Source organism: Lottia gigantea (assembly GCF_000327385.1).
Source record: "Lottia gigantea unplaced genomic scaffold LOTGIsca_14, whole genome shotgun sequence".
Lineage (NCBI taxonomy): Eukaryota > Metazoa > Mollusca > Gastropoda > Lottiidae > Lottia > Lottia gigantea.
The window spans coordinates 3,667,798-3,691,292 of NW_008707617.1; the positions used below are offsets into that span (position 1 = coordinate 3,667,798).

The 23,495-nt window shown below is 30.1% G+C and overlaps 1 protein-coding gene across 1 annotated transcript; it reads left to right on the forward strand.

The window, feature by feature from the left end:
* Positions 1-15,952: 15,952 nt before the first annotated feature.
* Positions 15,953-19,937, forward strand: LOTGIDRAFT_157623 (hypothetical protein; the record flags this gene model as incomplete). Its single annotated transcript, XM_009049825.1, has 4 exons — positions 15,953-15,977; positions 17,999-18,161; positions 19,552-19,661; positions 19,888-19,937. The coding sequence occupies 4 exons, from the start codon at positions 15,953-15,955 to the stop codon at positions 19,935-19,937; spliced, it is 348 nt and encodes a 115-aa protein (XP_009048073.1).
* Positions 19,938-23,495: the final 3,558 nt, after the last annotated feature.

The window sequence follows — 23,495 nt, forward strand, 5'->3', positions numbered from 1 at the left end:
AATAATAACACTTTAGTCACTGACAAATAGTCTCTTTAAGACTTTGATGTAGAAGTTGATTGACGTAAGTGTTTTGCTTCATGACAAGAAGTAAAAAAATGGCTTGGGTGTTCTTTTTTTCACTCTGTTAATATGTTTAACAGAAAATATAACAGGTTTCTCTAAGATTACTGTTAAATATATTTATATATTGGGTTTTACTATAATGTACTCTTCCTGCTTGCATATGTTGTAGATATTAATTCTTTTACTAGTCAAATTGCTCTCTCAGAACTGTAATGATTATGAAAATATTTTAGATGAGGCAGAACTGGTTATGTCTTGAAGCATAGGTGTTGTTTGAAATAGAATATATATTTACACTGAATTTCTTTTCTATGTCATAATGAAAGGTTAGGCTACTGTTTCTTAAAATGTCCCTAAAACTGGGTGGTGAATGAAATGAGCATGTCAAAGTGATCTGTTGGTAACAATGACAAGAATGTACCGTACTTAAAGTGATAATCTTAAATTAGTAATTTTTGTAAACATTGACTTTTCTTGGTGAAGCCTTGCTATAATTGCTTGAAAAAAAAGTGAAATTAATTTGACTTATACAAGATGTTTGGACGCGAAGAATATACATCTGAGAAGGATGTCCACTGCTGTAATATGCTAGAGTATAGGCTGGGAAAATTTTGCTCAAAGGAAAACTGATGTGGTAGCTTCAGATCAAAGTTGATTTGTTTAAGTAATTGTTCAGAGAACATCTTCAAAAACAATTTTAATCTTGTGAAGTAAATTAAGTTTATTCACTTTAATGTGAAATAGTAACATAGTGTAGTAATTGTATGCTTTATATATTGTATATATTATCTTTTCTATTTTAACAATTTTTGAAGGGGTGTCATAATGTTAATAAAAAGTTCACGGGACTGCTAGCATTACTAGCATTTCAACATATTTCATATATTTGAGACTATCTGAATTGGGATTAGATCCAATGTATGGTATTATGAAATGAATTATGAATTGATATGAATGTAAATGGTCAAGAGCATCACCCAAAGGCATTACTGGTCTACCCGACATTTTTTGGTCACTGTGTATATCATTGCAGTGTATTTCATTGCCTAAGGAATGCTGCTGAATCTATGTTAGCCTATAGTCAGTCGGGTGCAGAAACATTGTTGTCAAATTTTATTTTTTCTATATCTCAAGCAGTTCAAAAATTATTTGAAAAATTTCACACAGTTATAACAAGCCTTTCAAAAGGGGAGAGATTTCAGGGTATTCAATGGTCATGAGTAGGCGTTCAAAAGGTAAAACTTTTAGTAGTAGGTGGTAAGTAATGTGACCTAATTATAATATTAGCTTGATGAAACTTGTTCCCCTCACCTACACACACTCTCCCACGGAACACTATGGTATTTCATTCACTAAAATGTTTCAAGGTGTTTAAACTTGACAACGCACAGCTTAGGAATTTCTCATTGATAACAGCCTACCGGTTATTGTTATCTATATATTATGAAGTGAGGTTAATATGTATATCAGCAAAATTTAACATTATAAAATCAATCTTATTCAAGCTTTGTTCAATATGACAGTGATTTGAAATGAATTAATATTTGTAGATATTGGTATATTTCACTGATCATATGGTCTGACTAGATAAGTACTAATCCTTGCTGAAGGAAATGCTAGTATTGATATTCTTATAAATTCTTTCTTTATACATGTCAATTGTTGTGAAGGCTACATGATTTGACAGTTATTTGTATCAATACCAAATCATTGCTAAGATCTACCAGTTACTCAATATTAAGTTTTAGATTTGTTAGGATATCAGAATGTGTACAATGAGTTTAAATCTGAGAGCTGATATTTTTGTTGTATTAAATACTGACCAGAATGTCATTAGTTTACAGTCTAATGTTCTTACAGTTGAATGAGCTCACCAGTGTCAAGTGTGTCCTAGTGAAGATTAAATATGTAAGGTATTTCTCTGAGTTTAAGTAAGCGTAAAAAGTTAATAGAGTTCTCTATCAACACCTATATCTTTTCTTGTTTTCCACAGAGGTCTACTTGAGATGGTTGACTGCTTAAAGAGATTTATTATTTCAACAGAAATTATTGATTTGGATCAATGTTTCTGGACAATTTCCCCTCCAACTTATATTACCTATAACATATACTTACTGTATGTCAACTGGCAATTGGAGAGAAACTATGTTTGAACAATAATTGCATACAAATTTAGTAGACCTCTTCTGTGTCATAGTGCTGCCTGATTTTATTATTCCATCTTAATTAGCCTAATCAAGTGCCGACATGGGATGTAAAACTCCATTCATTTCATTTCCTGTTTTATTATCAAAGTTAGATGGTTTCTACTTGTTTTTAAATTTAATAAATGTGCTCTGCTTTATATATATGGAATCACATACTTAACTCAGTCAAATAGAAATCCCAGGACTATAGTCAAACCTGTAAGAATTAACATGATTAAAATACAACTAGAAAGGCTTTATTGAAGTATTATGTGATATTTATTACATAACACTGTATTGTATAAATAAAAGTGTACACTATAAGGTTTATATTGTAAGATTGATAAAGAATAAACAGTAGCTAGTAAATAATGTATAACAATCAGTATAATGCACTGTCAAGCCTGATTTCGATGGTCAACAACAATATGGCTGGTAGGAAAATTGAATTGTCAGCAGCGTTAAAATAAATTGAAGTAAACTACAACTCTTCCAATCTCAATATAGCTTCAATCTGATAGACTAACACCATGATTGATACTAATGACTTTCAAAAGAATAAACAACAAGCTTAGCTATGCTATTAGCTGCAAATTCAAAATCTTAGACTCATGTTATAATGAACTGAAGTTTATAATAAATGTCTGGGTTTTGGTTAAAGATCATTAACAGGCAGTGACTGAGGAGGCACAGGGGGTGTTTGCACCACCACTTTCTGTTTAACAAATTAAAAAAAATATGATTCTTAGATGTTTTTGCCAAATAAATTCTATTTCTTGAATAATTTCTTGGGAGAAACATCTAGGGCACTCTATGAGAGGCTTGAGACATCACGTCTCCACAGAGAAATCAGCTTTGACAAATGTCTCCCCATAGAGTCGGTCTGTCCCCCATTTGTACCCCAAATCTTGATAGCTGGAGTTAATGATGAACCATTTTACAAACCACAAGTCTTCAAGAATGTAGACAACTTGAAACTATCAACTGATTGTAGAGGAGGAGGAGATAACAACCCTTTACCAATAAATATCATTATTATCATATAACATATCAATTTTATATACCATTGAAATTTTAAAAATTACACTATCTTTTTGATGTTTACCATTATCAGACTTTTTTTTCATTTTTCAAATTTTTACATGTATGATGAGGGTTATGTCATCACTATTTCATTCTGTATTTAAATCTTGGTGCACGTTAAAGATCCCTCGACAGTTGGAAATTGAAAAAGAGCAGGCTAATGCCGCTGTCCTGGCAAAATTTCCCTCGTTGCACCCTGCATGGCGTTGCCCGTCTTCATTAGCCCACATGGTGCTGAAAAGTAAGACGTAAAACTCCATTCATTTCATTTAAATCTTGGCCTATTTATTTACCTGCTTTATCATAAGTTGGTGAAATTATTATATGTGCGTTTCAAAGTTCTGTACAACTTTGTGGTCCTGACACAAATTGTAGTATTGATAGTTGAATTTGAAGAAGACTCTCTTGACTGCAGTTTGTTCAAATGTAGGCTCACTTTGGCTCATGTTGTATTTTAGTTGTGATACTCACCCTCTCTCTCAGACTTCAATCATCTAAAGCTATGCTGATTATTCCAGCTAGTATTAATATCAATTTATCACTTTGAAAATATAAAAAAAATAAGAAATTGACTGTTACTTCAGACTGTCTGTAGTACAAAAGTGAAATGTTAATTTCTCAAGTGAATAATGATGTTTATATAATAGTGAATCTGGTAACTTTGAAGTCGCGAGTCAGTAGACATATTAACATAGATCTGTTCTAGATTATTATTATCCATGAGAATAATTGTTTATAACTTGAAATGGTATTTTATGATCAATTACTGTTCCCAAATAAACATAAAGCATGTGGTTGGTGGTGAAATCAGGTCATTATCATTATTTATACATCTGTCTTATTTCAATGAGGCAAGAATCAGTTGTTTGCAAGATTAAGAAGGGAATTGGACTAGACAACCTTACCTTATTTAATTTTTTCATATAGATCTATAATCATATTCTAGATTTCTGTGGACTTTTTATGTTGATTTCCCTGGTATGTTGTCTTTTGGATGGGCAATAAACAAAAGCCTTGTATGTTACAAGCAGCGAACATTACAGATCCTTGACAGTTTATGCCAATGTTGATTTCTGAGTGAATTTCCAGCACTGGCTACTACATGTTGTACAGATTCAATAACTCAATCTTGGGCAGAAACCTGTGATGTTAATATCTGTTTCTTTCATTTGAAATTCTGTTTTAAACTAATGTTACAGTTCAATATGTAGAATAACAGTTGGGATTTATATTGTGGGTGCTTTGACTGCCACTTACATCCTCTTGTGGATCTGAAAAGTAGATCTTTCTGAACCTGTACATTTGTCTAACCCCACCAAGTCTGATTCTATATCTAGCTTATTGACTCACTAAATCAAAGTATTTTTTTTGCTACTAGTAGAATGAACTTGATGATACCTGTAACATTATTTTACGATTTTCATCTCCGATCAGCCTGAAAAAATAAACAGTTTTGAGAGAAGTAATAGCTCTCTTTACCTTCCAACAAACTGACATTAACTCAGCATGTAGACTGCCATACACTAATATAGTCTATGATGAAATAAGAAATAATATACTATTACAAATCTTTGCATCAATACATGAATGAGAACTTTTGTAGGGTATGTCAGTTGAAGGCTTATCTGGATCAAAGCAGTTGAAAAGGATAAGTAGTCTTTCCTTCATTTTGGTCAAGTTTTAAGACAGTCTTGCACAGGTTACTTATTGGCAAATTAAACACACCTTCAGACAGTATTTTTATCCTATTTCAACTAACATTAGTTCAATCTGTACTAATCTGAACATTTTAACAGATTGACTCAAGTTACGCAAACTGGATGTTATCGCGGGTGATTTTGATAAGACATACTAAAACACTACTAGACAAATATATAAAATTGGACCAATTTATTTAGGGGAACGTTATATAAATAACAACTACTAGCCTAAAAACGATTAAAGTTTAGTAAGATAACAGTAAGTTACGTGTAATATTGGACTTGAGTTACCAGAATAATATCTGTAATTAAAAAGAAAATAATCTCCAGAGCCAAATTTACACCTTTTAAAGTCAGATCAGATTGAATTGTCTAGTCTAAACCTTTCTACTTGCCTTCACTTGATGTAATGTAGTTCTGTTTTATTATCTTCAGTTCTAACAGCTATATTGGTAAAGGAAAAAGTTCGAGGATGCAGCAATACTTTTGTTGATACAGTCTATGGCCTCCCTACTGTTGAATGCACTGAAAAATTGCTGTATTGTTTTGATTTATAGAAACATTTCATTGACTTGATTCAATATATCAATATATATTTTATATTGTAGGCCTAAGCTTATGTTGGTGATCCATGTTAACATCTAAATATTATTTAGAAGCACCTCTATGACAAACATGACCATAATATATTTGGGAGAAAGCCATCATAATAATTACACTGTATAGAGGTGGTTGTCAAATATTTCATTTATTTTGATGCATTAGGTACACGTGCGCAATCATTTAAAACAAGAAATGAAATATTTGAAAAAAAACTCATTTGCCTGAAGAAAAATATTATTGAAGTATTTAAAACTGATTGCTTTGATCTAGTTCATTGTTTTTAAACTTAATATAGGTTGATAAAGTGTCATTTCAAATATTTCTTTGAAATTTTTTAATAAGAAAATAAAACAATAACCAGATGTTCACAGCTGTATATATAGCTCAGAAGATATCATTTTATGATAAATATTCATTGAAATTTAGTTTCATCAGAAGTTTTTTCTGAAGGAAAACATATGAATATCATGGTTATTATACTCATATATTTAAAAAAATGTTCCAAATCATATCAATTCTATGTTCTGAATATTTGAACAACACATAAACTAGATTTTGAAAAAAAAGTAGAACATTATATAAAATGAAAATTCAGTTTTAGGGTGTCTTTATGTCATTTCTGTGAAAAGTGCAATGAAAGAGTTTTTTTTACAATTTATGAAGTATCATTTTAATACAGCTATTCTTCTCTACAAAAGCAGGTAACTGTAAACCAACATCCTGTTATTGATGCAAAATCAATGATGAATGATTAAATACATGTTAAAACTGTATAGAGATCAATCATTCAAATATCTTGTATTTGTTCAAACATAGTTATTTAATTTCCTTCAATATAACAATATAACAATATAACTATATATAAATAGTATCACCTCTAGTTTCAGTTGAATATCCATTGAAATGATTAAATATCAGTTAATATTTTTTTTGATTTAACAAAATTAAATATTCAGTTTCAACTGAAATATGGACCAATATTGAATCAAAACTTCTATCAGTTGCTTCTCAGTTATCAAACTCAATTCTGGTCAGAGTGCTCTACATCTTTTCTTGTAATAACATTCTTGACAAAGTAGTAATGTGTCCAGTTAGCAGTTCCAAATTGGTTCATTGTATAATTCTGAAACATAGATGTACCTAGTTATCAAATACTATAATATATGTATTATGAAGTCTTGCAAGAGCTGTGATGCTAAAACCCATATGTGGAACAGACTTTTATTCTTTTTAAAGACTTATGGAAGCAGGGTACAGTCATATGGAGGTTACAAAGTTAAAATCTTACTATTGGTCTGACTGAGACCTGATGATTAATGTTTATTTTTACACATGACAAGGTAATTTCCTAATGTTCACTTTATTTAAAGACCTTGTGAAACAAATCTGGATATTGAACTTAAGACATGGTCAAGAGATGACTTAAGAGATGAATGCAGTCGGCTTTTGTGTGAATTTCTAGTATTTATCAGTTCTATTGGTTCCCAAAGTAGGTCAAACCATTCCGTGTTGGAGAGTATAGATAACAATTTCACAATCAATATAGGTTTTTGTTTTGATTCGTTTTTTCTTGATTCACATTGGCGTCTATCAGTGGGGATCAATACGTAAATACCATGGTGAAAACCTTGTGATAATAGTCTCGATTATCGAACTATACTGGTCATTACAACTCTCTTTATGTTGTCTTTTTACCCTGAAAATATTGACTTGGTGTGATCACAGATAAATGTTAAAATATTGATCATTGGCTTTCTCTTCGTCCACTTTTCTTTCAAATTGATTAGATATCAAACCCAGATTTAATGAAACATTAAAAAAAAAAGAAAAAAAATACTAGCTACATAGACTCTGACAATTACTAAATGGTAATAATTGTTCCAAGGGTCAAAAATTCTTAGTGTTTAAAGAATCAAAATAAATAGAAAGTTAACAGTAGATAAACTTGCTGAAGGGGTTAAGCAGTATTTGATGAGATTTGAAAAAGTAAATTTATGATACAAGTTGAACCAAATTTTTCCAAACCTTAAAATTACTTTGTAAATATTTAGAATTTTTATGTCACAGCTTAGTACAATTTTTATGTTCAAATCACCAGACCACTTGGCCACAAATTATGCAAAAATTTGATTTTTGGACTATAAATTCCAGTTCAAAAACCTTTCAATGACAAGTTAATATTCACATACATCATTTTGCTGTCAAATACAAGAGGAATATTAGACTTGGTAAAATCTAAAACATTTACTGAAGACAGGCCTGTCACTCAGATTGGTTGAAGGGGGATTTGCTGAGATTGACTTTCAAATATCAGTGTTAAAATCATTGTATTTACCAGTTGTTTGTCTGGTTGGAATTTTGATTGAAGCTTTCATGGTTGTCAATTTTAGACAATTGTACTGAATTTAAAGTTAAGTGAGTAAAGGGATATTGATTTTATGTTCATGCTTTTTAAAAAGTGTCTTTTAATATAGAACACTGTATGTTTCAGCAAAAATGCTTCTAAAATTTGGGTATGGTTTAGTTTTCATCCATTTTCAGTAATATCACCATTTAAACACCCTTCATCTCTTCAATCTAATAAGTCTGCTACTGGTTAGATATAGTGGAAACTTCTGCAACATTTATCATAATTAAGGGAGGACTTAATCAGTTTTAAGATATATAGAAGAGGCCCCTCAGGTATCATTCTATTATATTTGTTGAGCTGGAATTCTAATAAAATTGAAGCTAATGGAAACACTAACCTCTAGTACTTTATATACAGTTAAAGATTACATTCAGAAAAACAAGTGGTGATATATCACACACAGCTCAGTTGATGCATACTGCTTTCAATAATGGATTAAAATATATTAGATGAACTAATATTGGGTTAGGTTTTAAAACAGTTTAGGAAGACTAATATTCCAGTCAATAAACTGATTGGAAGTAAATATTTCTTCAGAGCATTACTACTGAAGACAGTTTCTGCCATAAATTTGCAGTCTGCATGTTGATATAAGAATTCAAATCCAGATAAGATCAATCATTGAATGTCTTTTAAGTGTACTAATGTGCAAATAAAGGAAAAAAATTGAAAATTAACAAGTTGTGATATTTTTTTGGAAATTTTCCTCATGCACACTGCATGTTGTTAATTTCTATACCCATGTACACCATCAAAACCTGCAGAAAAACACAGTATGATTCATTTTACATCAGGTGTTAATTTAGATGCAACCTGCTCAATATATCATATAAATCATATCAACACCTGAATCAATATTAATATTATCTAAAAACTTTTTAACAAGTGATTATAGGTAGGATATTGTTAATATAAGTTACCTGGTGGATCATACTCTTTCTTTATGCCAAAATCTTTGTCACCTTTTATTAAGCATGCCATGTCAACTAACCTTATTCTGAACTAAATGAAGTTTATCAGCACATAGAAAAACAGATTGCTTTCATTACTATGCTAAATAGATAAAACAGAACAAGTAATGTTAAGTTTTATGCCCTAAATGACTGACGGTATACACATATTTGTATTAAGTAAAATGGTGCCTTGATGTTATATTAGCATGTATTCATATTACTTCCAAGGGAAATCAGGAAAATCAACCATTAAGACAGATTATCTTATCACACTGAAAATTTCATTTCCATTCACAGTTAAATTGTTTCATTTGGAAGCGGATAGAATTTTAATGTTAGATTAAGTCATGGTTTCATGTCAGCTTGACAAGATTTTAATCATTTCTCTTTTCTTCTTTGTTTATAATTTAGATTCGGATGTTAAACTGAGATATTATAAATACTGCATCGTATAAAGCCAATTCTGCACTGTTTAAAGAGAATAGCTGCCAATACTGCACTGTATTGTATACAACTCAATAGCCAAACCTTCACTGTATAAAGCCAATACTGCTCTATTAAAAGCCAATCTGCATTGTATAAAGCCAATATAGTACTGCACAAGATTTTTTTGGAGGGGCTCTTTGGTGTTTATATTTGCTTGTAGAATATATAGTAACTAAACTTGTAGAAAGCCATAATAGGTTACAATTCTTGAATCCATGATATTTTGGTGTTTAGGCACATCTGATAATGACGGTAGAAAAGATGTAGAAGAATATTTCATCCATCATCTAACAAGATGACACTTTTATATGACATGTAAATTCCATTTGGTTAGTGATAAAACCTCAAAACTCATCTAAATAATGGTTAATTCACTTTGTAACCATAAAATAAATCATTCTGTGAAGCTTGAATTAAATAGCATCTCCTTGAAGGATTTTTATATAAAGAACTAATATTCCATTATTTTGAAAGAGGTATAGCATACATAATATTGGGCATATTTATCATAGAAGCAATATTTCAAGTTTAGCTATCTTTCTTTTTAAGGAATTTCGTTTTGACTTGCCTTCACACTCAGTGAAATTTTCAAATATATATTGACACTCCATGAAAGTGTTGCTTAAAGGTTAAAAAACTATTTGAACTCTACTTAACCACTGATATAGTTCTTGAAGTAATTGTATATTAAACTATTTACAGTAAATGATGGAACAAAAATAGATTCTGTGAAAAATGAAGAAATCCTAGAGGTCTGTAATTTGAAGTAGGACTAAGCTATTATAATACTTTGCTATCATGTTGTCAACTTTTAGTTTTAATTCATTGATTTTGTATAGGGATCTCCTTACATCATGGCATGTTTTTTCTCTTAAACAATACATCTGAGCTTGAGTTGAAGAGTTTAGTAAATAAACTTGAAACTGTTAAGTTATTTTCAGAGAAAATTTGATATGAGTATAATTTGATGCTTCTATTTTTAATATTTGATTCAATATATGATATGGAAAAGAGTAAAAAAAAATCACTTGTTTTTAAATTCTTATTTGTGATAAAAAAAAAACTGACTTTGTTAACATGTAAAATTATTGAAATTTGATTGCATGTAGATGGAAGGGTTACGTTCTTGAAATCAGCTGAATAGGGCTGAAAATTTTGCTGTCTTCGAAACTGTGTATTTCATATCTAATTATTGTTTAATGAATCTTTTATGTCCGACGCTATTTCTGAGCAATAATCAATCTTCTGTGTCGAATTTTCTAATCTCATGATTCCATTTTATAGGTACTGTTTCATAGCTAAAGTACCATAATTAATGGTGTAGTAATCTGATTAATAGTGACAACATCACATTGTACTTTTATTTGTTATTACACCACCCACTGGTACTACTTTATTTTATGATTCTTTAACTTGTTGTAATAGTCTCTATTATCATCAATTTTCCTACAGAATTTTATGATTCTTCTTCTCTGTCAAAGTTAATAATAAATCAGGAAACGTTTTAGTTTTAATAATTTTAGTAGGCACTTAATGTATTCAGGAACATGAGTAATCTTCTCCTTAAAGCTACAGTTTTATGTCAATAATTATGTCATGCTGTCATAGTTAAGAAATTTGAATTTCACTGCGTCGGGTAGCAATTTAATAATAAGATGTTAGCAATGTGTCTCTTTAAAGAAAAGGAAACAGGTTAGTTTAATGAATATTGATTGCTGTGAAAGTTTGTCTAGTTCTTGACATTCATACAGATCAACAATTCTATCTCCGTATATCTGTTATGGATAACTTTTCCCTGTTTTTCTTCTGCCATTTAATTTCTATGATATATAGTATTTGTCTTGAAGATCTGTACAGCCAAGATTTCGTGACATCATATCAGCAAGGAAAATCAATTCTTGACAGTGATCCATGGCAGCTTAACTTTTATAATTTGTTTAGTCAGATTGAAGCCAGGCTGATGTTAGGTTATAATTTGATGTAATTTATATCTTTACATAACATCTATGTTCAGTGTTAATACATAATACATGCATTTTTAATACTTATGCATCACATCAAATGGTCAATTGCATGCACAGATAGCTGATATAGTATTGTATCTCTGTGAAAAAAGAAACCCAGACAAAACAACTGCAAATTCACTGTTATTAATAGTTTCATATTAACACACTATTACTTTTAATGAATACTTGTATTTAAATCATTCATTTTAAGTCCTTCCTGAAACTCTACCTATTTCCAGGCTTATTTGATGTGATGGAGTAGTTAGGTTTGAAGTATATAGTAAATATAGTAAAATAGTAATAAACTACTGTTTATGATAGTAATATTGAGTTAGAAGGAGGACTGCAGGGTGTATTCTAGTGTTTTGGCTGCCTTTTGACCACCTGGGTGGCTCTAGACCACAACTAATCTGATAAAGATATTGATAATTCATACCTACTTCACATACAAATTACTCTATGATTACTTTGTACTGTTTCCCTTGGTTTTAGGTGAACTAACTCATAAAAAGTGAAAACTGTTATTTGGTTCTTCAAGTGTAGTAATGATATGGTATGGGATCAAATGTGTGATTGAACTAATTCAATTTTGATATATATATGTTCCTATATTTTACGGTTTCTAGATTTTCAAATTTCTGCTGTAAATGATTGAATTGGCACAGTTAAAACTCAAATAGTATTCTGAATTTATACTGAAAGGTGAAATTTATCTGTTATGGCCCTACATTTCTCTTCTCATTGGGCAAATAATTTTTTTAATTTATTGGTACATGTACATAAACTATAAATTTGAATAGAAATAACTATACAATACCTGTATTGTGATGTTTGAAAAAAGCTGTTAACAGTATTTTATTACTGAAAACAGTGAATACTTAATGATGTATTAAGTTGCTAGTTGGCAATGAAGAATATTCTAATCATTCTAACAATGTTTATTTAAATAGCTAGTAATTATCAGTGAAATATTCAGAAGAGATTTATTATCTTCTACTAGTGATTATTAAGTAGTTGGGGTGATATTCTACTTTGTTTTCTTTAAATTTATCACTTCCTTCAGGGATGTAGTCCTGTCTAGATTATGTATCCTGTATCAGTCAGAATGAAAAACCTGCATTGAATTTGTCTACAATTTGTTGAAACCATTCAGAAAATAATGCTTTGCCTCTAATCATTCTCAAAATTCTTGTAGTTTGAGAGACCCTAATATAATTTTTGAGGATCATCATAATGTACACTCAATATAAAGAATTCTCTTTTGTGGCTTACAAATTCGTTTACCAAAGGTTGGAATAAGTGCCACAATGAAATCATCAGTTTTAGTTCTGGGAAAAAATTACCAAAATATAACATGCTGAGCTAATTCTTTGGTGTCTTGATGAGAGACCATGTTGTTTTTTATACAAAGTCATATTAGGAAGGTCAATTTAGTCACGATTTTGAATTACATAGTGGATTTAACAGACTTGGTTCTAAATTTTATCTCTAGTTCTGTGTGAGTTTGTCATGATGTTAAGTAATTAGCCAAAATTGTTTTGTAATTGGAAGAAATTCAGAATTTTTCCCTAGAGTAGAAATCACTTGGTTTTAACGATTACAGTCTCCTTAGTTCTTGAGAATATTTAAAATCAAATAAAAAGAATTTTAGAAATGACTGAAGTGGAATATTAGGATTTAACATGCCATTTTTAGAGAAATATGATATCCCACTGAGGATTCTAACATATTTCTGTCTCTTTTTAGATTTTTTCTTTAAAAGATTTCCAATAAGACAAACCATTCCCCTTAGATTTAAGATTTGATAATCCTTGCATTTAACAGTTAGAAAATTTGGGAAAAATGAAAAAAAAATGTCCTAATCGGGAATAGAAAAGTGATGAGTAAGAGTAAATGTCATGCAGGTTGTTCTGCCACATGTTAATATTTTTATATGCTTTGAAAGGACATTTGCGTTTAATGAATTTTAGAAGGTGATAACTTTAAAATACTTCTGACCTATTCAGATACTGTTTCTTGTAATTATGAAGTACTCTGTGCTCTTATCAGTCATACAAGTACAGTGAAGAGTTCTTAGAATCTCATCAATTTTATACCATAAATTATACAGATCATTGCTTGATGTAAAATACTTGTTCTGATTCAACAATCAATTCTGCATCATGGATAAGAAGATTAACATTTGTATGAAGACTGCTGGTACCTTTGTACACAGAAGTTAAGTAAAAAGAAAAAAAAAGTCTCATGTACCCATATTATGTCACCTGCAACAGAATTAACAATAGAATCAATGATGGCAGATGTGCAAGAGACATGAGGAAGGTGTGAATGGTGAGAACCTACTCTCGTGCAACGAAATAGAATTGCAGGATAAATATAAAGGGACATTTACATTTCCACTTGATCTCCAGCAAAAGTACATCTGTTATTTTCCACCCACACTCGGATACTCAGATACAAGAATTCAGTAGTTGGTAATATTATGGAATGACACAAGAGATGCAGAACTAACATTTAACACTGTTTTACCCTAGAATACAATTGATTCTAAAGAACTAAACAGACTGGAACCAGACTAGTAACATATGCAGGCCACCATTGCAAACTTCATTCCTGTACCTGTGTCTGGCATACTATCTACCACCAATTTACTACTCATATTTCCTTACTACTGTTGACAAGTAGTGTTAGTTTACTCTGATTTTTATCATATACTCAGCTTGTTAACAAGTGGTAGAACATGACCTATAAATACAAAGGTAGATAAAAAAAAAAATGATTTGATCTGGCAATGACCTAGTAAGAAATGTCTCAGTGAGTCAAGTCTGCCTGCATCAGAATATAATCCAAAAATGATCCCAGTGTAACAACTCAAGGTAAAGCAAATTAATTTGTTAATAGTGCAGTGGAATTCAGAATTTCACTAAGATAAATTAAATCATTGATATCAAGAGTGCTGAATTCGGGGAATATCATTGAAACTTAACATATAAACACTGACTGTGGTTGGTACTTACAGCCTCAACCATACTCTGACTTTAATATTTCAGATTGTCTTTGTATTTAAAGGAGTTACATGGGTAGGACTAAATAATTATACCTAGGTCTGTAATCATAGACAAATTATTGATTGAAAATTTATAGGGCTAAGCTCCTGTTAAAAATTTAGATAGATGCAGACAAAATTAAAATATGTCCTGAAATATTAATGACTATAGAAATCAGTTTAGGAATCAAGATTCTGCTAGAGCCAGACAGTTAAGAATAATTAAGGGAATATTTAGTGTATGCACGAAGCAAGTCAACTAGATAATTATATCATAGAGAATGTTTGCTAGACTGTATCCACTGAATTGTAAACTGACAATAGATTTTTAACTCACTTAAACTGTCTTGAAGGCAGTCGAACAATCCTTAACATTTTAGTTTTCTTACTCTCTCTTCTTAAAATCCTTCTTGAAACATTTAATACACATCTTCACAACTCTTTAAGTGTATGGATGGTACTGCTTCCTTCTAAAGAGAAATATAAATTGCTTCTGGTTGTTTCTATTTCATATTGATGGATCAAGTTTACACATATATATGAATAATGTAATATGCCAAATAAATAAAATATTGTTTGCATAGACTTTTCAGATATTTTATGCATAAATGAAGTTAAGTAAACCATATCGTTGTATTTGGTGTCTTGAAGATGATCTTTGCCATCCAGTTTGTTTTCAGGGAATATCTAAAGGCTTGGAAATATAGATGACATATATTGGAAATGACCTCTCTATTAATGAATAAAAATCCAATAACTAGAAGTATTATGCTTTGATATCTACTAAATATCCTACTAGCTGTGAATTACTGATGATAGGAGGTGACTTACTACTGATTGAGGTTGGTTTATTGAAGGATATCCTCTATTGATATTGACTATAGAACTTCAGTGTGGTAATTTCATTAGTTGAGGGTCAAATTTTATAGTCCTCACCTTTTTCTTTACATCATTTCTTTAGTATTGATAATTGAAGATTGCTATCTGCTGCTCAAAGATTCACTTTATGAAGAGATTTTACACAACCTTGAATAACTGAACAAATCTTCTGATTTGGTGAATGATACACGAATCTCACTTGATGTTAGGTATTAGTTACTGAAACATATATCATGATTAAAATAAACAGTATCTTTCAGCTTGACATATTTACCAAGATTATTTCCAATGCTGTCACCATGGAAGTACTCTGATATCTATGATACAGTCAGATAGGAAATGAGAAAATGTCAGAAATTCTCTCTAACTTAAAAGAAGCAATAATATCAAATCAAATGATATAGGTTGGAGATAGGAGACTGAATGGCATCATTTAATTGAGACATTTTTAATCAAAGTGTTCAAGCAGAACTAGATTGTAACTATGAACTTTGAAACAGGGTTATTGATGGGATTGTATTTGCCATCCATGAGATGTGTCAGATAGGAGCTTCTCAAGGTCTGTTTGTAATAAGGATTATGGGTGATAATGGGCGAAAGTCAATATGGGGCTTGAGCAAAATATTTCTGCATTAAAACTACCAGTCAATCAAGATGTGATTTGGCTCGATTCTCTTTTTCCCCAAATTCCATGTAAAAGTGGACATGCCAATTCCATCTCTTTATTCCTTCATTTCAAGTTTTTTGTTGTTGACTTCATTGAGCTTGTGTTAGCTATAACCAGGTTTTGTTGAGCCACTAAAATATTTAGAAGTAAAAACATACATTATTACTGGTGTTTTGAGACGAGTCTCAATGAAAGCACTGGCCTAGGTCACAGAGCAATAGATAAGTCTATTAATTATGTGAAATTAGTTAGTCATTAGTATGATTTTAGTTGAAAAGACACACACACAAACATACACTGCATGTTATATAATATACTGTATATAGCCATGGCACCAGTCCTGAAATTACTGGTGTTATCTTTGATTAGTCTCTGAGAGTGACTAATTAAATACTCTCATTATCATGATTCCAATTAGCTCATCACTATAAGGCCAAAAGACTATGGTAGGATAATCTATTAAGTACTACATGCTATAAAAAAAACTACTACCAAGTTGTATATCTTTTAATTTATAGTCTAAGGGTGGTAGAAAGCATCAATAATTCAGGTTCTTATTAATTCCATTTATTAGATGTGTAAATAACAGTGTGATGTTTTGAATCAGGTTATTAACTTTCCATTCTCATTACTCATTCACAGATAATATGTGAATGTCCGGTAAAAATAAAATTTCTGTAATGTTCAGTCAATTATATGTATTGACCTAAAGAATTGAAATAACAAAATGAGCTAACTGCAACAGCCAAATTCAGCTACCAAAACTTAAGTGACACTGTAAACAGATGAAGTATCTACTAATCATACCGCTTTCTAGTAATTGTGATGGTATAAAATGTTTTTGAATGAAATAGACAAAGTCAATCAAGTAAAAATTAGGCTTCCTAGAGGGTGCAGACTAAACAATGACATATAAGTATTGTAAAAGGGCCTTTAAATATTGTAAGACAATTTGATTTTTTTTGTTGTGCTTCTGGTTATTTGTATAATCTTCCTAATTTATGCAGACAATATTTGCTCCAGTCAGTCGTGATTTTGATTTAAAGTATATCAGCAAACTAATTTCACTTCAAGGTAATAATGTATGATGGAAATTTATTGAAAATTTTATTGAAAATATGTAAAATGATGAAATTCTAAGATAAGTGATAAAACCATGAAAACATCATACTATTTCAGACTATTATCTGTCTGAAAACATGTTAAAAATGTTTTAAGGGGATCATCTTTGTTCTAGGTGAATGAAGTCGTTTAGGGAAGAACTTTTTCTATTGCTGATAAATTTCAGTTTGGTACATTTCAAATTATTTTGTATGCTATTATTAGGCAGATTTAGGGAACGTGTGTGTCATCCCATAGACTTGTCCACTAATAAAATTACATTTTTCTTACTTATGTAATTCCCAAATTTCTCAACCAACTAGTGGTTTTATCATTACCTGAACTGGTGTCATGAAAGTTGTGTTTTGATAACTATTTTTAAATCAGTCAGATTATGTGAGAGCAAAAGTTAACTAGTTTACACTTGTTGTAACTTTCATGAGAAATCTTATCTAATAAGATGAAAGGTCTAGCTGGCTGGTTGGCCTTACCTTTTTAAAAAACTGGTTAGAGATGAATGTTTAATCTTATCTGCAACTCATAGTGTGATGTGGATGACTTTAGAATTAAGTTTGACATAAATGTTGAGTTTGAAGATAACACTTAACCTTATGTATCTTTTATACATGCCTGTTCCTATTTTTGGTATCACTTGTTCAGCCTCTGAAATTCCAAGAAATTAAATATACATACAACTTTTCTGTTGGTTAAACTGGTTTCAGAAACTTAAAAACCAATATCACCTGTGTTTTGATGACAAACAACAATTAATATTTTTATAAAACTTAATGCTTCACATTTTATATTTTCAGCAAAAATACCAAAAATCAAAAGAATAAAAGACCAAAAAAAGCGTGAAGGTCAGAAAATTCGAATACGATGTTCAGCTAAAGCCAAACCTCGTGCTATATATAGTTGGTATAAAGATGATGTTTTATTAACACGGAGGAAAGGTCTCAATATCAAAAATGGAAAGTAAGTATGGTCCTTTTATGATGTGGAATTTAATTTCTGGACTAATTTTAATGTGGAACTCTTCCCGATATAGAATCATCCTGAAGATTCTTGTATCCTGTTAAAATATGGTTCTAAAGTACTGTGCTTGGACACCCTGGTTGAAAATTTAATTTAATTTTAACTATATTTTTACTTCTTACATTCTTTATTCTCAGTATGATTCTTCTAATTATTCAGAAAAACACATTTCAGACACATTAACGCAATAAAATATGTTATTTTTGTCATACAGATATAGCTAACATGCCAAAAAATGGTCTGTTTTTAGCTTCTATAAGAGTGTAATGGGTGAATCATGACAATTTGGGTGTTTGTTTTTATTTTGATTAGATTCTAATCAGATATGTTGGAGTACTTTCTAATGCTGTCTTAATTCTTAAAACAATTAACAAGTTTTAACACTGTTTATACAAGACTAACTTCTGTGTGAAGAAATGTGGCGTGATTTCAAGAGAATTTAAATTCAAATCTTAACAATTGGCAACTAATTGTGCCAAAAGTTTTTAATGTTGTATAATAGATGGCAGAAATAGATGATTTTTTCTTGCAATTAGTTGCTATTGAAAGCTATAAAATATCTGTGCATGTTTTTTAAATTCTTTCCATGAATCATTTCATATGAAATATGATATATTAGAGGAAGCCAAAGGAAGGAGAATCTTATTTCTTGTTTGACCAAATTTGTAATAATTCAATGTATCCTAGATTCAATCACTAATTAAAACAGATCTTCTAGAATAAGGATATTGATTTTTTACTTTGAATAGGGTAACTATCTTTTAGATCTGTTAAAATGTCATTCAAGATTGAATGATACAATGATTATCTATAAGTATTGGTGTTGTCGCAGTTCTTATGTTTTACTAAGTTTGGTTGCCAGCAGTCTGGTCATATCTTCACCATCTAGTAACAGAAGTCTATTTAGAAAATAACATGGCTGCCGTTCTGGTCTTGTTTATAAAATATACAATGTAATGTTTAAATACAGCTAATTTTACCTCACAAGTTTCCATCTTCACCTTATGCAAATAAATGATAGAAGTATAAAATAACATAAGTTATTTCATGTACATTTTTAGGTACAATTACATAACTTTTGACATAATTTTCTAACCTGCCTTCTTGCATTTGATTTTAGAGCATAAATCAGGAAATAAATTTACTCATCAAAGATCAAAGTATTTTTTTGAACAGAAGGGTATAAAAGTAATTTTGTTCCATTGTATTTCTGTCATCTACCTCCAAAATCAGTCAATTAACCAATCTATTAATTTGCTTGTTTCCCAATATTTTACTTATCAGCTGCCCGGAACAAAACAGTTTAACATAATAAACCATTTTATTTCAGAAGAGCATCACGTCTACAGATTAACCGAGTGAAAAAGAGCGATGTAGGTAGATATAAATGTATTGCCAGTAATGCAGCAGGAGAAGAAGAGGCCTTCTTCAGAATTGAAGGTTAGTGTTCTCCTACATGTTAATTTACTCACAGGTTACAAATTATTCAATCAATATGTTAAGCAAACATTTGTAATCTTTTATATAGGTACTAAACATACATTTCTCCCAAAGTTGCAAAGGCAACTGACAAACACAGCAAAATGAAAATCAAACAACATACAAAACAAACATATTCATTAAATATATCTGTATATATCTGTATATTAAAATGATGTATATTCAGATATAGTACTTAAAAATAACAGTAATAACATAGTAAATATACATACATAAACTGTACATTTCAATTATAGTTTGTACCACAATTGCATATAATGGTACATTCAGCTTTAATGAATAGATTTTTTAAGAATATGTAGACAAATCAAAATTCCAGTGTTGTTTTGTGTGTCTGGAAATATCTATAAGTTTAAACCAAGGCCAATAAACATTAACTTTTCAGAATTTTGTAGTTTTGTCTGTTTTCATTCCAAACCTTTAGTTTTGGTACTTCTCTTCCATACTAATCTAATTAAAGTATTTCTAGAATTGCCAAACGACTTTGCTGTTAATCTGAGTAATATTATAGTCACGCCAGGACTGGAAAATTGAATTAGTTGAAATAAGGTTGAGTTGAGGTTGAGTTTTCAATAACTAATATGGACGTACCCATACCAAATCAAATACTTTCTTGAAGTTCAAAAACAATATATATAATTTAAGAGTTGTCATGTATTATAGAGGTTAATGTCTGAGTTGTTTAGGATCAATAATAACATATCTTATTGACAAATATGTAGTCAGTATAAATGAGTAAATGATATTTCTGTTAAGAGATATTCAATAAGTATTGTACAGTATCAAAGGATCCTGTTCTGGGATCAACTGTCAGTGAAGGTTTTGCATTCTGAATCACCTGAGCTCATTTGTTCAATGAATCTATTCTGTTCTGGTTGGTTTAAGTAAGCAGTTTGTTTAGTATGGTCATCAAGATTGCCCAGTTGAGAAGAGTTTACAATTCTTACTACAAGTAAACTTAGCCTTTAAGCCACCTTAAAAGGACTGTCTTACTCAAAAACACCACACATGGACAAAATGTACTGTGTTACGATCATTGACTGACTTTTCAAAAAATTTGGTAATATTAAGTCATTCTACAGTCAGCTTGATCAATAGACACTTCCATCAAGTCTGAGAAATATTCTAAAGATATTCCTGAAAGAGATTAAAACAAATTAATATTGCAACGAAATGGAAGTTCAATAACGTCATGAATGTAAATGATGTTGGAAATAGAGTCAAATAATATGTTTCTTTTTACCAATATGTATGTATATGAAACAGTCGATGAAACAGCTATGTCTGTAAACAATCCATTCACATAATTCCTATAAATGTTATTGATTAAGGTATTGAGAGGATCATTGAGAAACTTCAAAGAACAGAGAGTCTATAGAAGTGTATTTGTAAGAATTGAACATGTCCGTTAAAACATAATCCTTGATCTACTGACTGATTTCTGTACTGAAACTTCTTGAGACTATATTATTTCTTGATAAAAAAATTAATTACTAGAAAAATATTCATAAATACTTTGAGTGATCTATTAACTCAAACTATTATGTGTGAACCACAGATAAGGAAGCAAGAACAGTGAAACTATGATAAAAGTATAAATTAACACACAGAAAACCATTATGATGTATTAACTCAGGTGGCATTTGTTGTTTAAGAATTTGCATCTCTAGACATTATTCTCCAGAATGAGGCTCATAACACAAACAAACAATGTAAGATGATGGCACATTAAAATTGCCACTTTGATGTCTAAAACATATTTCTCCAGTCCTAGTAACTCAAAACTAATCATATTTTACATCATTTAAATCAAAGTTGATTAAGCTATTTAATGATACTTTCAGGTATATCATCACACATTTCTGAGATACAGTAGTTTTTTGCTGTTGATTGGGTGTTCAGTGACGTCACATGGGCTATTCATTTATATAACGTTGCCATCTTATAAGACATCTGCATTATGAACAAACTTTCAGTTTCTTAAAAATGAGACTAGTATAACTTCAATTGCAATCAGAAATTGACAACATCTATAGCTTCTTTCAATCATTCATATACCAGACCCAGCCAGACATTCTGGAAGATCTGACTGGCAGATAGTGAAATCATTATCCCTGATCACAGTACATTATTGTAAGAGTTTTAATGGATGATAGAATGTTATTACCAATGTAATATCATGTTAGAATGTCTGTAAAATTCTTTCCAATGGTTTTCATGTAGACTTATAATTTGTATAAAAGTCTCATTTTACCTCAGTTTCTCATAAAATTAATTCTTTCTGAAGCTAACTAGACAGAAACTACTAATCAAAGAACGTGAGATCATGGCATGAAAGTTCAGAATTGCTTTGATTTGCATGAAGAATGATTCCAGTCCAATAATAGATTGGAACATGTCAGAAAGTGTGTAGGAAGAATGTAATTCTAATAACATTTCGGTAAGATTCAGCATGTAGTAAAAATGATAAAAAAAATCATTTTAATAATTATCTGTCGTATTTGAATTGTTTTCTGGAGATCTCATATTTTGTAGTGAAAGAAGTCTTCAATTTTATATTTGCTGACAATACTAATGATCTTAGGTCAGTATCTTAAAGCTATTTATATGATTATAGTATAACAGATAGTACCGATTTTAGAAACTAATTTAAATGAAATGCAGGTATTCACTGGTATATGATTATAGTAGGCCAGATACTACTGATTTGAATGAAATACATGTATATATATGATTATAGTAGGCCCTATAATACTGATTTTAAAATCTGATTTGAATGAAATACATGTATATATATGATTATAGTAGGCCTTATAATACTGATCTTAAAATCTGATTTGAATGAAATACATGTATATATATGATTATAGTAGGCCAGATAATACTGATCTTAAAATCTGATTTGAATGAAATACATGTATATATATGATTATAGTAGGCCTTATAATACTGATTTTAAAATCTGATTTGAATGAAATACATGTATATATATGATTATAGTAGGCCCTATAATACTGATCTTAAAATCTGATTTGAATGAAATACATGTATATATATGATTATAGTAGGCCAGATAAAACTGATCTTAAAATCTGATTTGAATGAAATACAGGTGTTTATATGATTATAGTAGGCCTTATAATACTGATTTTAAAAACTGATTTGAATGAAATACAGGTGTTTATATGATTATAGTAGACCAGATAATACTGATCTTAAAATCTGATTTGAATGAAATACATGTATATATATGATTATAGTAGGCCTTATAATACTGATTTGAATGAAATACATGTATATATATGATTATAGTAGGCCTTATAATACTGATTTTAAAAACTGATTTGAATGAAATACATGTATATATATGATTATAGTAGGCCTTATAATACTGATTTTGAAAACTGATTTGAATGAAATACAGGTATTTAACTTGACTATAAACTCAACAGGTGGTTTTAATGAGATAAAATATCCTACTAACATTGGAATTATCTCCCTTATCTTTTTATCAAAACACCACGTCTTCATCAAGTTTACAGGTTGGTACTGACAATAACTTCATTTTACTTATATACCAATTACTCTTAATTTATATAGAGAAAAATCAAAGAATTATTATCGTCACCTTGTTAACTCTGTAGGAAACAAGAATTATTTAGATTTGATTGATAACATTGCCATTTTATTAGCTGATCTTAGCTATGATTATTCTAATCTCTTCCTGAATACCCATATTCCAAACAATGGAACATTAACCTCGAATACTGTTTA